Below are 16090 nucleotides of genomic sequence, written 5' to 3' on the forward strand. Positions count from 1 at the left end.
AGTACAAACAGTGAAGAGAAACCTACCGGGTGAGAGAAAGTATCTGCATACCATAGGAATGATAAGAAGTTAATATCTAACATATAAGGAACTCAAAACTTCTCAATAGAAAGTTTTCAACTAACTCAATAACAAATGGGCAAAGAACCAGAATAGACATTTCTCAAAAGACGACGCAGGAGTGGTCAACAGCTATTTGAAAATACTCAATATCATTAGTCATCAGAGAAATACAAATCAAAACTACAAAGAGGTGTGAAATACAAATCAAAACCACAAAGAGGTGTCACTTCACTCCTGTTACAATTGCTGTGATGAAGGAGAAAAAAGTTAACAACTGTTCACAACGATGTGGAGAAAACAAAATCAATGCGCGCTGTCGATAAGAATGTAAATTAGCACAGCCATTATGGAAAACAGTATGGAGGTTTTTTCAAAAATTACAAATAGAACTACCATAGGATCCAGCAATCTCACTGTTAGGCACATATCCAGAGAAAAGAAAATCAGTATTATCAAAGTGATATCTGCACTCCTATGATTCTTTCAGCACCATTCACAATATCCAAGATATGGAAGCAACCCAAGTGTTCATCATGGGAAGAACAGATAGAGAAAATGCAGTATGGAATCATCTTCAGCCTTACAAATGGAGAAACCGTGCCATCTGTGATGAAATACAGATAAATCTGGAGGGCATTATAAATGAAATAAGCCAAGCACACAGAAGGACAGATTTTGCATGATCCCACTCACGCCTAATTCAGAAACATCAGTCTCATAAATGTGGATTACAACAGTAGTTAACCAGAGCCTGGGGTACTAGGGGAGGTGGGGTTGAGGAGATGTTAGTCAAAGAATGTATATTTATAGTTACACAGTAGGACTAAGTTCAAGAGATCTATTATTCAGCATTATGACTACAGTTAATGACAATATAGTGTATTCCTGAAAAACGCTAAGAGATTGAACGTTAAGGGTTGTCACCACAAAAATGATAACAATACACATTTGTTAGTTAGTCACATTTAACCAGTCTACAATGTATGTGTATTTCAAAACAACATGCTGTACATACACAACACATATAAGTTTGTCAATTTTAAAAATATTTTTTTAAAAAGTAAAAATATAGAGAAAAAATGTCGTGTGTTATTCATCATTGGAATGGTTTGAGAAATTTCAGTATCGTAAGCCCTACTTTCTTTTCAAAATATCCATCAAAGACCAAATACAAATCTTACAGTGCTATAAGCACAAAGTCATGTGACATAAATCCTGGCTTTCAGACACATTATAATTGAGACTGCAATGTTAGTAAAGTGGGAAATGCACCATATAAAGCATTTTATCTCATTTCCCATGAGGGTGAGAGCACCAGAATTTTGGCAGTGTTGCCTGCAGTGGCCAAAATGCTGTTCTGATTACAATGTCTGAAGAGTATTGGCAGAGATCCCAGCATCTTGTGGAGCAAGAATAATGAGAAATGTTACATGAGACTAATTTATTTCATGCTTTTGGCATTACTCCAAGTAGGTTAGCATTAGTCGGCATCTCAAGTGTTTCAGCAAATCTGTTCAAGTTACCCAGTTTCCTTTCCTTTCAAAATCACATCTCAGTTGTGACAAATATACCCGTGTAATCAGAACTCCAATGCCACAGGAAATAGATGGCTTAGAAAGTTCCTACATGCCTGTTAACAGTCATAAGCCACCTTCCACACATCCTAGCCCTTAAAAGTGGCCACCCCATGCATTACTTCATCAGACTAATACCTTGTTTTTAAGGGTGGCATAATGTGTTTATGAAAACGAACACCACTTAAGGTATACAAATTGATACTCTTTTTACGTATTCACTCATTGAGTTTACTCCCCAAAAGTCAAGATGAAGAATAATTTTTCAGTACCCCAAAAGACCATTCTCAGTTACTCATCCCTACCTCAAGGTAAGTGCTCTTCTGTTCTCTGTGCACCAGATTTTTTATGTTCTTGAACAACATATAAATTAGAACCTCTTTTGAGTTTAGCTTCCTTTGCTCTAAACCATGTCAGTGATACTCTTCATGTTGCTCATCTTTTAAGTTTAGCTTCCTTTGCTCTAAACCACTTCACTGATACCACTTCAGTGTTGCTCAATGTTTTAGACGCGCTTTCCTTTTTATTGCTTGTGTGGCTTGTTCCATATCACGTCCTTTAAACTACCTCTCCTGATTTTCTTGTATACTGTTATATCTGCCTGCTTGTATTCAGAACATATCCATATATGTAACTATATGCACAAATGCACAGTAATTCTTCACATGTGACATTATGCACTGGTAGGCATATGGTATTTGGTTGACTTTCTTACTAGGAAAGGAGCTATTAAAGATGGTCAATTTCTAGGTGTTTGCAATTTGCAATGCCTGTTTCAACACAGCCATCCCTAAAATCAAGACTCTGGGATCCTTTCCAGGAACACATAAAGTCACAATTATTTTCACACAAAATATAACTTGCCCTTTTCACCATACTAATGTTTGCACTGGAGGTTCAATGGCACTGGTGGTTGAGACTCCTGGCTTCCTACCACTAATGGATCAAGACAGTAGCACCAAACTGCACTTGAAGTCATTTCTAATTTTCGCAATCATAAAAGCTTCCCTAAATATAAATAAGCAAGTTTCACTTAAGAATATCCCCAGCACACACGGAGAATATCATGTGAAGGCTAGTTATGTAGCCACAAGCCAAGGAACTGTAAGAGCTTGGAGAGGCCTAGAACAGATCCCTCCTATCCATTGAAGCAGTATGGCTCTGTCGACACCTAGTTTGGGAATTCTGGCCTCCAGGATTAGGAGACAACTAATTTTTGTCTTTTAAGTTACCCATTTTGAGTACCAGCAAACTAATACAAACGGAAAGCACGGATCCACCCTTTTAATTTTGGAGGGAAAGTGTTAACATGCCATTAACTTGTATGTACTCCTGGTTGACTCTATTCTACTGAATGTCACTGATCAAAGGCCTTTGTGTAGGGCCTGATCTAAAAAGACCTCTACCCCAGTTCCATTTTCTTTCTTTATAGACCTGTCATGGACAGAACCTTACTTTTGTTGACTCTAAATAATCAATTTCCCACACATGAGCTCAAGCTTCAGTATTTTCTGTCTGTTCTGCTCAGTGCATGTCAAATAGTAGGTGCTCAAAAAATATGCCTCAAGAATGAAGAAATGAGAAAGTAATGTTTAATTTGGGAATACAGATTTTTGTGTATGGTCAAGAGCTGTTGACATTGATGGTGCTCATTACTTTGTTCTGCTTTTCATCTCTTTTTTCCTTTTCTTCATCTCTCTTTGGGCTGGGATTTAAGTATTTGGACTTGTTGCATGAAGGTCATGGGCCTGAGTTGCTCTTTCCCTGCTGTGGATATGTGTGTTTTTGTACCAGTTTGTCTATGAGTTGTATAGAGAAGATGAGTTCTTAGTCCTGCTCTGCCACCCCTCTTGGTAGGAGAGTTGGAGGAAACCAGACCTTCAAAGCTTGAGCACAAAGGCCTGAGGGCTTGACCTCTGCCAGACAGAAAGTGGCTGTCAGGTTACGGACCTCTGTAGGGCAAAGATTAGGACCCAGGTGCAGTCATAAAGTTTAAGATATCAAACAACAGAGGAGCAGTATTTTGTGAAAGCCCAGACTTGTTGCCTTTTGAGGACCAGGGCAAGCTGAAAGAGACTCAAAACAAAGTTACGGGTTGACAGTGTAGCTCTTTGAGCTCACCAGCTAGTGAAATAAAGGAAGAACAAACTCAAATAATATGCAGTGCACAGAGGAGGACATTAAGTCAGAGATGAACATTTATGGGATAAAATCCTCCAACAGAGCAGGCAATAGATAGAAGAGATATATGCCAGCTGATGTTTGGTGGCTTAGTTTTACTTACATATGACTTAAAATTCACCTACTTACAGAAAGGATTTGAGGGAGATGATGAGATGAGGGTGAGGGATAAGGTACAATAACCCAAGGTTGTCAAGCATGATGAGGTAAGGAATGTCCCTACTTCAGGGAGGAAGGACTGGAAAGAGAAGACATTTTTTAACGTGTTCAGTATTGCAATTGTGAGTCATGAGATGGAGGGACACTGAAATAACAGTGTCACGAAACAACAATAAACATGGTAGTCAGAGAATTACCCACCTCTTTTCAGTGTAGTATCTTTGTTGCACTGAGTCAAAATTTTGACTATCAGTCGGGGTGAATGGCTCATGCCTGTAATCTCAGCACTTTGGGATGAGAGGTCAAGAAGGGCAGACCAATTGGGGTCAGGAGTTTGAGACTAGCCTGTCCAATTTTTGTACATCCAAACTACAAAAATTAGCTGGGCATGGTGGTGTGTGCCTGTAGTCCCAGCTACTCAGCAGGCTGAAAGGCACAAGAATCGCTTCAACCCAGGAGGCAGAGGTTGCAGTGAGCTGAGATCACACCACTGCACTCCAGCCTCGGCAACAGAGTTAAGACTGTCTCAAAAAACAAAACAAAATTTGATTATCACAGGTGCATGCACACATGGACCCAAACACACCCACACCCATTTCGGCAGTTGCAACCGGGATCTTAAAATTACACCAAATTCCTCAGTTTTTAAAGTTTTTCCTTCCTGTGTCCTGAAAGAAACCCCCTGGTTTTCTCTTTCATTTATGTGGTCATTTCACTTCAGTTCTTTCAGAAACAACAGATGTGATACACAGGAAGAACTCAAAAGCAAGCACCAAATGAGGATTTACAGCAAAACAGCAGTTACAACCATAGGTTTTTGATCTTGTGGATGCATAAAAATACCCACTTGGCAAGTACCTCCTTTAAGACTCCAAGGAAGAAGACTATTGACTCTTATTCCCTCTATAACTGATTCATTTATAGAATCCAACAAGAGACAGTGTCTTGCCCTGTCGCCCAGGCTAGGGTGCAGCAGCAGAATCAGGGCTCACTGTAGCCTTGAACACCTTGGTGAAAAAAGCTATCAACTGGTCCTTCCACCACCACCTTCCAAGTAACTGGCAGTACAAGCATGCACCACTACACCTGGCTAATTTATTTTGCTTTTTACTTTTTGAAGAGACACGGTCTCAATATGTTGCCCAGGATGGCCTGAAACTTGTGGGCTCAAGTGATCCACTCCCAAAGTGTTGGGATTACGGATGCGAGCCACTGCAATAGAAAATAACCTTTATTTTTACTTCCTGTTATGTATCAGAATTCAGCATTTGCTTTTCAACAGTAGACAAATCTAAAACTGTTGGCGTCAACTGCCCCCCCGCCCCGCCATTTTTCTTTTGTTTGTAAGTCTTTACAAACATCAAAGATGCCCATATCCCACTGCCTAGTACTTGTAAATGCTACCTGCCAAGACAAAGTGGACTAAATGTGATGTCATTTAAGTGACAGTCCATGAAATAGATGTTATCCTGGTGGGCCCTTAAAAGTGGAGAACTGTTCCTGACTGGGTCAAAGAAAGACTATTCAGTGTATCTGAAGGATAGGACCACTAGGCAAAAAATGCACGTGACCTATAGAAGCTGAGAACAGGCCTCAGCTGCCAGTCAGCAAGCAAACAGGGAACGTGCCCTACAGCCATGGAGATCTGAATTTCTACCAATAATGTGGAATGAGGAAGGAAACTAACACCTTCTCCAAAGCTTGCACAAAAGAACACAGTCCTTTTGGAGAGAGAGGCCAGACTTTGGAACAAAAAAATTGTGAGGTAAATTCCATAAGGTGAAAAAAGAGGGGAGGAGGGAAGCGGGGGGGAAAGAAAAAGCATAACCATGGTAAGGCACGAAAAATTATTTTAAAACTCCCTAACTAATACAAACACATTTTTCTTCTATGATTTCAACAAATGTTCATTCCCTCAGGCAGCCAGAAGTATCATGCTTTTTGCACTTTATTTAGTGATGTTATTGCCATCATTCTGACCAGAGAAGATGTGAGTAACACGTATGAGGGAAGGAACGAAAAGGTTTATTTCCTGGAGGGTCAGAGGAAGAACAAGTGGTGCCTAGAGATCTTAAGATGGTGCCAAAACTAGGCCCAAAATTCAAACCCTACTATTATCCACAAAGGGGAAAACACACATACACACACACACACACACACACACACACACATTAGGAAACAGGAATTCATTGTTTATTTGTGCAAAGAGAAAAAATATGCCACTACTGTAACTTAGCCACTGCTCTGTTTGGCAGCCAGTCTCTTGTCTCTCTCTTCAGCAATAGTAAGTCGGATGCCCTTTCCCCTGGGCAGGGAAATCCAAGGTTTATTACCCTGCAATTGAGAAGGAGATAAAATAAGTACATAAAGGGATGAAAAGGGAGGAGACGAAAGAAAGCGGGAGGGAAAGACAGAAAAAAAAGAAAAAAAAAACAAAACCCAACACTTCACCAAAACACGTATGCCTTGTACCTTCCTTTACATTAAGGGGCACCTAACAGAACACTACCAAGCAAAATTCCCAACAAAATAAAAACTTCCCTCTACGTGTTTCCTGAGAGTTGTCTGCCTCTCACTCTTCCTCCCACTTCCCACTGCTGAGCTGCTGAATACAAGTCTTCCTGCTTCTATTTTGTGTGAAGCAATCAGTCAAGAAGCTTTTCATGAACACCTTTTTCTATGAGGCACTCACAGTGCTGAGAAAAAAAAAAAAAAAGGCCATTAACCTCAGCTTCTCAGTTTTGAAGTGCAGAACTGTCAGCTCCCTGTCATCAGCTTTACAGAGCTTTCACATGCATCTACTCACTCCCCTGATTCCCTGCTTTCAAAAGTACAGAATGAGGTGTCATAATTCAATACTGAGAAGAGAAATGGACCAACTATAGAGCTGCCAAGTGGCACAGCCAAAGAGGCAACAGTATGCCTCCCTCTGTACCATATCGTCTCTCAAGTATCAAATGGCTGCCAGCGTACAAGTGTTAAGGTGCCGCTCCCAAGGCTAAATTGCTTGATGAAAAGCTTTCGATTAAATCCCTTGCCCTTTGCTTAAGTCATACAGTAATGGACTTTCATGTGAGGGTACTGTGTGACTCCAAAGGTGCTCCTTCACTGAAAAGGTCTTAAAGTATCTCAGAGCAAGGTCATCTTTAATGAGTAAAGGAAACTAACAGGTGGTATGTGGCTTGTAAATGCCCTTATTCTCAAATTAGCAACTCACTCATAGTCCCTTACATCAATCTTCATTATCAACTCCATGTTGAATGGTGAGGTATATGATGTAGTCTCAGAGCAGTTGGCAGACAGTGACCTTAACCCAGCACATACCAGTGGTATAGCCCTACAGAAGTTACAAGGCTGAGTTTAACTTAATTTGTTGTGTGACAGTGCTGGCAAGTCACACAGACCTCCTCAAGAGGCAGGTGCAAGGCTCTAGATCTAACTAACACTCTTTCTGGGTCAGAGGCTCTAAATACAGAGCTTGCTGCACTCGGTGCACCTTAACGAGTGCACCTTAACAAAAGAAAAAGAAAAGAACAAACAAGCACCAGTAGTGATTGCAGGTCTTTATGCTTTTTAGGGTGAGTCTTCTTAGAAAGTAGTAAAGATAGTGGAAGTCTTACATTGCCAATGACAAAAATGTTGGAAAGCCTCGTGGCAAAGCTGTTGCCATTGGCATCCTTCACATGCACCACATCGAAAGAACCAGGATGTCTTTCCCTGTTTGTGATCACACCAACACGACCGAGGTTAGCTCCACCAATCACCATACACACATTGCCTAGAGGGAAAGGAAAACAAACAGAAGAGCACTCATTTTAAAACCAGATAGAGGCCTGCTGCCTTTAAAACCAATTAACACAGATGGGCTCACTGGGACAAAAAAATGGAGGATCATTCCAAAATCATAATTTCAAGAACTCTTATCACTATGAACATGCTTTTTGTGAAGCAGATTGCAGTCAGCATTTTAAGGCAAGCCCCTAAGGATTTTTCCAACAACAAGCTTTCCCTGCATTGTTTGTCCAACAATAATTCTTCAAAGGTTAAATAAATAATCATTTTGGGGCGGGGGGCGGGAGAAAAGATGGCACGGAAGAGTACTAGGTGGGTGGGAAGAAAGGAAGGATGACTGAGAGGGAGGGAGAAATGGAGAAATTCAGGCTAATCAGAAAGATACTAGACAATAGTGAAAGGCCTTTAACTGACTGCTAGTTAATCCAATCCATAGAGGGGGAAACTTCCAATGTTCTGATGGCTGTCATGGAGTCCCTGGAACAATAACGTTCATTTCAGATATCTGGACTTATTTTTGTGGGACATAACCACCTAATATAAGCATCCTATACAGGGCACAGGCCACCATGTCAAGGAAGTTTTATTTATCACAGAATAAGCATGTTTTAAGAAAAAGTTTCCCTCAAACCATTGCTAATAAAGACTCAGCCATGAGTCCACTTTTTTATGTGAAGACACATTAAAAAAAAAAAAAAGAAAAGAAAAAAAACAGAAGACACACCAAAATCAGAGAATGCAGCCCTGTCTTAATGTCAACAAAACAAAACACAAACTAGTAACCTAGCCTAAAAAACTCCAGGGTAAGTTTGAAATTATAATCTATGAATCAAGGGGAAAAACACTTACTGAGCTCTCAAAACCTGACGGGAAAAGAAGAAACCAACTCAGCCTGAGGGTCTTAAAGATGAGGTTCTGGGATAAAAGAAAATTAAAATTATGTTTAGGGTGAAAATTGCTCAATTTGACAATGAACAAAGAAATTTCTGTAGTTTGACCCTCCCTACCACAAAGATGTTTGCTGATCCAAAATGCAGATTTTTAACAGAAATCCAGGGCCAGTGGGAAATATGTGTTTGGGTACAGTGAGAAGTCACAGGAATTAAAAGGACCAAAGGTTTTGCCTCAGCATTAGCAAGTATACTGAGAGTTAGAGAAGTGATTTGAAAGTAATTTTTTGTAAGTGCTGGTATTGCATTTATTGCAGATGGTATGGATACCCAATAATGTGCAGGTAAGTCACAAGAAAGTACCCACACACTCCTACCAGAAAGATAAAAAAAATCACATTAACAGCCCAAGATTTTGTTTCTTAGGTCAGTATACTTGGCCAGTTCTTTAGGGTTCTTGTGGCAGCCACTGAGAACACAGTTAAACGAGCAGCACCCAACATCTTCAACTACAAAAAAATTTTGTACACTATGCTTTAGTGCAGAGTTTAGGAAGATCTGGACAAAAACACCTGGTCAGTAACAAAATGCAAGGTTTGTTCTATCTGATAAGCAGAAGATGGCACCTGAAAAAGAGGTGAGATGAAATGCCAATGAAAGCTTGGGTGTTTTGTTCAAAAGACCCAATTGCAGAGACTCCTGTAAAAGAAACTCAGTACTTGGGAAAGAGCAGGAGAAATGCCTCGGACTGCTTATGTCAATAATAAGGTCCACAAAGGTTTTTCAGTTCATTTTCCAGAGTCCTTATGTGGGAACACTATGGACTTAGGATGCACAGGGAAAAAACAGAACTAAGTTACTCCTCATAAGATTCAAATTGTTAATAATAGTTCCTTCCCTTCACTTGTTTGCCACTGCTTCTAGAAGTGAAGAAAGGGTACAAACTGATGAAAACACTGACTCTTTCAAGGTGTGTTAAGTTCCAATAAAAAGCCCCTGACATTTAGGAAAGTACTCACCAGGGCACTTTAGTATATGTAAGTTGAAAGCTAAGACCTTTCACAAGAATCACTGTCACTCTTGAATGTGTCAGATGTATTCTTTATATCTATTAGACAACCCTCAGGAAAACAGATTAAGTGGAAACTACTGTTGACTTTTGTTGTGAGACTCTGCCTTCTTTCTGATGGCCTCACAACGACAGTGGAATAGAAATCAAAGCGCTGGGTTCAGTCTCCAAGTGAAAGCTCTAACCGGAGACCCTCAAGGCAGAACCCTCACAAACACATGAGCCCAAAAACAACCCTGTCTTCCTAACAAAATACAGAATTTAGCCAGGTGGTCATGTTTGTAATCCCAGCACTCTGGTGGGTTGAGGTGGCAGTTCACATGAGGACAGAAGTTGAATACCAGTTTGGCCAACATGGTGAAACCCAATCTCTACTAAAAATACAAAAATTGGCTGCATGTGGTGGTGGGCAACTGTTTCCAGCCTCTTGGAAGGCTGAGGCAGGAGAATCACTTGAACCCCAGAGGCAGAGGCTGCAGTGTGCCAAGGTTGCGCCACTGCACTCCAAACACAGCGAGACTCTGTCTTAAAAACAAACAAACAAAAAAAATTGACCTCATATTGTTCTTACTAACAATACTTTACATATAGTGTATAGCATGGAAGAAACTAAGACACCATGATAAAGAACCACCAACATCACCATATCATCAAACCAAATGCAGAACTTGGAAATGCCTTGAAAGAGTCTACAAGGACACAAGCAAAACAAAACAGAATAAACTAATGTAAATCAGCAACAAGAAGCCCACCTTTGCAAAGTGACCTACTGGATCTGAAAATCAAATAATGAAAAATTTAGTGACCAAAATTAAGAATGGAAAGGAACAGGTTTAAAGAAACATGCCCACAATTGGTTGCAGAGAGAATCAGAAAAACAGAAGGTGCTGGGAGGAAATGCTCATGATGTACCATGGAAAGACAAAGGATGAAAAACAGAGAAGACTGGATGACTGGGTCTACTTTGAGAAGTTCTAATACAAGTTAAATGCAAGTTCAGAAAACCAAGGTGAGAGGTTAGGGACAAAACAGTATGTGAAAACACAATTTTCTAGAATGATGCCAACCCAGATGCATGAAATCCGTCAAAAATCTCAAGAACAGTAAAAACAGAAACAGGATATTCCCACCCACATCCTGCCACTATCACAGAGGAGAATAAAGAAGGTAGTTAATCCTGAGCTTTGATGATTTCAATATGCACACTGTAATCACAAGCACAACCACTTAAAAATAACAGAAACAGATGTGGCTTTATTTCAAAACCACCAAGGAAACATAAATAAAAACTAAAACATTAAAAAATAATAACACAGTAGACATCAGTAAAATGGCACAAGAGGAGGCCCCAGGCTCTCCCTCCCTACTGGACATACAGACTTCACAACAACATATGCAACTAAACTGCACTGGTGAATACTCCACAAATCAGTTAAGAAGCTGCAGGACCCCAGGCCAGTACAAAGCCAAGAAAAGAAGCAATAACCCAACAGAAACATTTGTGGCTTTTTACGTGCACAAGACACTCCACTTCCCCAGCACCGCATAACACATTTGTGAGAAAAAAATCGAAAATCCTGGCATCTCCCACAGGAAGGAAAGAGAAATGTCAATGATGGATGGACGTTCTGGCTTTTCAAGGGGTCAAAAGCCACTTGAAAAACTGTTTTCTGTCTTATGTAAGTTAGTACTGACAAGGAAGGTAGTTTGGACACCCAGGCTCAAGAGACTCAGAGAAAGAAGACAAGGCATGCAGGTAGGGTGTGGTGGCTTGGGCCTATAATCCTAGCACTTTGGGAGGCTGTGGTGGACAGATCACTTAAGGCCAGGAGTTAAGAGACCAGCCTGGTCAATATGGTGAAACCCTGTCTCTACTAAAAATAGAAAAAACTAGCTAGGCATGTTGGTACATGCCTGGAATCCCAGCTACTAAGGAGTCTGAGGCAGGAGAATGCTTGAACCCAAAAGCTGGAGGTTGCAGTTGAGATCATGCCACTACACTCCAGCTTGGGTGACAGAGCAAGACTGTCTCAAAAACAACAACAACAACAACAAAAACAAAGACCTGTGAGTTTTGGGAGGTCAGGACAGTTGTTACAGCACCAGACAGGCTGTACTACCACAGACAATCATCAGGGAATGAAAGAAGTTAGGGGCTTCAGAGAAGTACAGCTAGGAAAGTGCACACACAAATTCCGAGCTGAGAGATCTCCAGAACCTCTGGCCTGGATGACTGATGAAAGTCATCGTTCCTGTATGAAGACACCTGGTAGAGACTGGAGGAGGTGGCTGTGTTTCTCTAGAAAAATGAGCCTAAACAAATGATGATCTATGAGTTACCCACAAGGAATTCAAACTAACCATCTTAAAGATGCACATCAAACTAAGCGAGCACAGACAGGCAGACAAAATCAGAAAAACAACACATAAACATGAGTTACCAAAAAAGTGAAGGAAACCCACAACAAATAATCAAACTAGAGCTGAAAACCATTAAAATGAATTGAAAAATTCACAGGTTCCAAACAAGTTTGCAAACCTGAAGACAGGCTATTGAAGTTAACAAGCTAGAGGAGCAAAAAGGAAAAAAAAAATAACAAAGAAAGGTGGGCCTAAAGAAGGGAGTATGAGACACCATCAAGAGGAACAATACACAAATTACAGGAGTCATAGAAGAAGCAGAGACAGAAACAGAGAATATGAGAAGGTGATTTGGGAGAAAGAGGGGGAAGGGCAGAAGGACTACCAGAAAAAACATAATGGCCCAGGCGTGGTGGCACACGCCTGTAATCCCCGCACTTTGGGAGGCTAGGTGGGCGGATCACAAGGTCAGGAGATCGAGACCATCCTGGCTAACATGGTGAAACACCGTCTCTACTAAAAAGACAAAAAATTCGCCGGGCATGGTGGCGGGCGCCTGTAGTCCCAGCTACTCAGGAGGCTGAAGCAGAAGAATGGCATGAACCCGGGAGGCGGAATTTGAAGTGAGCTGAGATCGCGCCACTGAACTGCAGCCTGGGTGATAGAGCAAGACTCCGTCTCAAAAAAATAAAGAAAAAGGCCCAAACTCCCCAGTTGTAAGAAAGAACAAAGAAGATGGACATACAAATTCAAGAAGCTCCAACTAGGATAAGCCCAAAGAGACACACATCAAGAGACAATATAATCAAACTGCCCAGAGTCACGGAGAAAGAATCTGGGAAGCAGCAGGTAAAAAGTGACTCATGATGTGCAAGGGAATTCCTACTAGATAAGCAGTTTTCTGATAATCTCTGATAACTCTGCCATCCAGAAGACAGTGGGATGACATACTCAAAGTGTGCAAAGGAACAAATTGTCACCCAAGTGTCAATGAAAAGAATTTAACTCTGTAAAATATTTGAAGAGATTTATTCTGAGCCAAATATGTGTGATCATGGTCCATGAGACAGCTTTTAGGAGGTCCTGAGTATATGTGCCCAAGGTGGTCGGGACGCAGCTTGGTTTTATACATTTTAGAAGGGCATGAGACATCAAACACATTTAAGAAATACACTGGTTTGGTCCAAAAGGCAAGACAACTCAAAGTGGGGTGGTCCTAGGGGGTGGTCCAGGCTACTGGTGAACTTCAGCATTCTCTGGTTGACAACTGGTTTGCCTAAGATGAGTTTGCCTAAAGACCTGGGATTGACAGAAAGGGAATATTTTAGTTAAGATAAAAGATGGTAGAGATCAAAGCTGAAGGAGTCTTATAATGGCTGCCCTTGGAGACAGACATGAAAAATGTTTCCGATACAGATTTTAGTTCATCTCTTTAGGGCTGGAAGGATTTAGAAGAAAAAAGATCTAGCTAAAGGAGACTCTTTACTGCAGATTTTCCCTTCACAAGAACAGCTTTGTAAGGCCATTTCAAAATATGGCAAAGAAACATGATTTGAGGTAAAAATTTTAACTTTCTCCATTGTCTCAAAATGTTATGCCAGTGTCACGATGGAAAGTAAGTCATGATATATAGGGTTAAATAAAACCCATCTGATGATAAGTCATGCCCATTTGTAGGGCATGATTCCCCAGTCCCCTTAAGACAGGAATTTAGGCAAGATAAAAATCAGAGTTCAGTCCTCACAAGAATACCAATCCAGCAAAGGTGTCCTTCAAAATTAAAGAAAATAAGACCTTCCCAGAAAAACAAAAGCCACTAGGCTTGCCCTAGAAGAAATGCTAAAGGGAATCCTTGACGTGGCAACAAAAGGACATTAGACACAAAACAGTATGAAAATATAAAGATCTCTAGTAAAGGTAAATATACAGAAAAACAAAGAATCCTGGATCATAATGGTATATAAATCACTTTTAAGTCTGGTATAATATTTAAAACACGAAAGCATAAAAACAACGATAAACCAATGTAAATGGGTACACAATAGAAAAACATTAATGTGTGGCATCCATAACAAAGTTGGTCTGAGGGGATATGGACATACAGCTTAACAGCTGAAAACAGACTGTTTTCAATTTAGGATAATTTATATAATTCCCTTGGTAACCACAAAGAAAATAACCAATGAAGGACACATACAATAAAATTAGAAAGGATTCAAAGTATTCTTTTATTTTTTGTCAATACGAAAAAAGAAAGCAGCAAAACACAAAAGGCAGGTAATAAGGGAGAAAAAAAAGGGACAAAATATCTACAGAACATACCGAAAATAGCAACAGAGCTATACTGATGCTTTCCTTAACAGTAGTTATTGACTGTAAATAGATTAACTCCCCACCCTAATCTAAGGACACAGACTAGCTAAATGAATAAATCCAACCAACCAAAGTACAACAATATGCTACTAAAAAAGACTAGTTTTAGATTTAATGACACACATAGGCTGAAAGCATAAGACTGAAGCTGATGTTCCAGGCAAATGGTAACCAAAAGAAAGCAGAGCTGACCAAATTTGGGTCAGACAAAATAGACTAAGTCAAAAACTGTCACACAAGACAAGACAGCTCAAAAATATTTATGTTACAAAAGACCTCAAATTAAAACCTAACTAAATCACAAGAAACTAGAAGAAGAACAGAATAAACCCAAGGTTAGCAGAAGGAAAATAAAGATTGGAGCAGACATAAGAGAAAAAAAAAAAACAGAAAAAAAGCTAAGGGTTGATTTTTTTAAAAAAGAAATTAACAAAAGGGACAGAACCTAGGCTGGGTGTGGTTAACTCCTGCCTGTAATGCCAGTACTTTGGAAGGCAGAAGCAGGTTGATTACTTGAGACCAGGAGTTCGAGACCAGCGTAAACAACATGGCAAAACCCCATTTCTATGATAATAATACAAAAATTAGCCAGGTGTGGTGGGTGTGTGCCTATAGTCCCGGCTACTCGGGACAGAGGCAGGGAGAATCATCTAAGCCTAAGGAAGTTGAGGCTACCATAACTAGTGATCGAACAACTGCACTCCAGCCTGGATAACAGAGTGAGACCCCATCTCTAAAAACAAAACAAAACGAAACAAAAATTCTGACAAAACTTTAGCCAGATTAAGAAAAAGAAGATTCAAAAAAATTAAAATCAGAAATGAAAGAGGAGATATAACCAACGCCATAGAAATAAAAGCACCATGAGAATACTATGAACAAGTATACAACAACAAAATGAAGAACCGAGAAAAACTGAAAAATTCCTAAAAACATAAAATGAACCAAGACTGACTTGTGAAGAAATAATAATTATAATAAAAAAAAAATTAACAGATCTAACTAGACCTGAAATTGGAATCAGTAACAAAAAAGTTCGCAAGAAATAAAAGCCCAGGACGTAAGAACATTAAAAGAATAATTACTACCAATCCTCTGGAAAAGGCTGGAGAGGAGGGAACACTTTGAAGCTCATTCTGTGAGGCCAGAATTACCCAGATATGAAACACAGACAAGGACATCACTAGGAATGAAAACTACATGCCACTATCTCTAGTAAGTACGATGCAAAAATCCTGACCAAAATGCTGGCAAATCAAATTTGACAGCACATTAAAAGGATTATACACCACAATCAATGATGATTTACTCCTGGAATGCAAAGAATAATGAAAGATACAAAATTAATGTTACCTTAACAGAATGAACGACAAAAACCAGGCAGTCATCTCCACTGATGCAGAAACTGCATTCGGCATGATTCAACATCCTTCATTAATAAAAACACTCAACAAATTAGGAACAGGAGGATGTGGCCAAAACATAATAAAGGTCATATATAATATAAAAAGTCCACAACTAACAGTATACACATGGGTGAAGGAATGAAAGCCTTTCCTTTAGGATTAGGAACATGGCATGGATGCCCACTCTATCACTACCTCTGTACAACACAGAACCAGAAGTGC

General features: G+C 39.9%; 1 protein-coding gene across 6 annotated transcripts in view; it reads right to left on the bottom strand.

Moving 5' to 3' along the window:
• Nucleotides 1-6148: 6148 nt before the first annotated feature.
• LOC116272386 (40S ribosomal protein S4, Y) overlaps nucleotides 6149-16090 on the bottom strand; it is a 28018-nt gene continuing 18076 nt past the window's right edge. For 4 of the 6 annotated variants that reach the window (XM_031661123.1, XM_031661122.1, XM_031661124.1 and 1 more), the window contains exons 6-7: nucleotides 7598-7755; nucleotides 6149-6311 (exon numbers count right to left, since the gene is read on the bottom strand). In XM_031661123.1, coding sequence (XP_031516983.1) covers nucleotides 6210-6311; nucleotides 7598-7755 — 260 coding nt within the window. In that variant the 3' untranslated portion in view covers nucleotides 6149-6209. Of the gene's footprint in view, nucleotides 6312-7597; nucleotides 7756-8618; nucleotides 8685-16090 lie in introns of those variants that run through there. The other 2 variants (XR_004181091.1, XM_031661126.1) reach the window with 2 other exon arrangements.

Source organism: Papio anubis, chromosome Y, assembly GCF_008728515.1.
Source record: "Papio anubis isolate 15944 chromosome Y, Panubis1.0, whole genome shotgun sequence".
Classification (NCBI taxonomy): domain Eukaryota; kingdom Metazoa; phylum Chordata; class Mammalia; order Primates; family Cercopithecidae; genus Papio; species Papio anubis.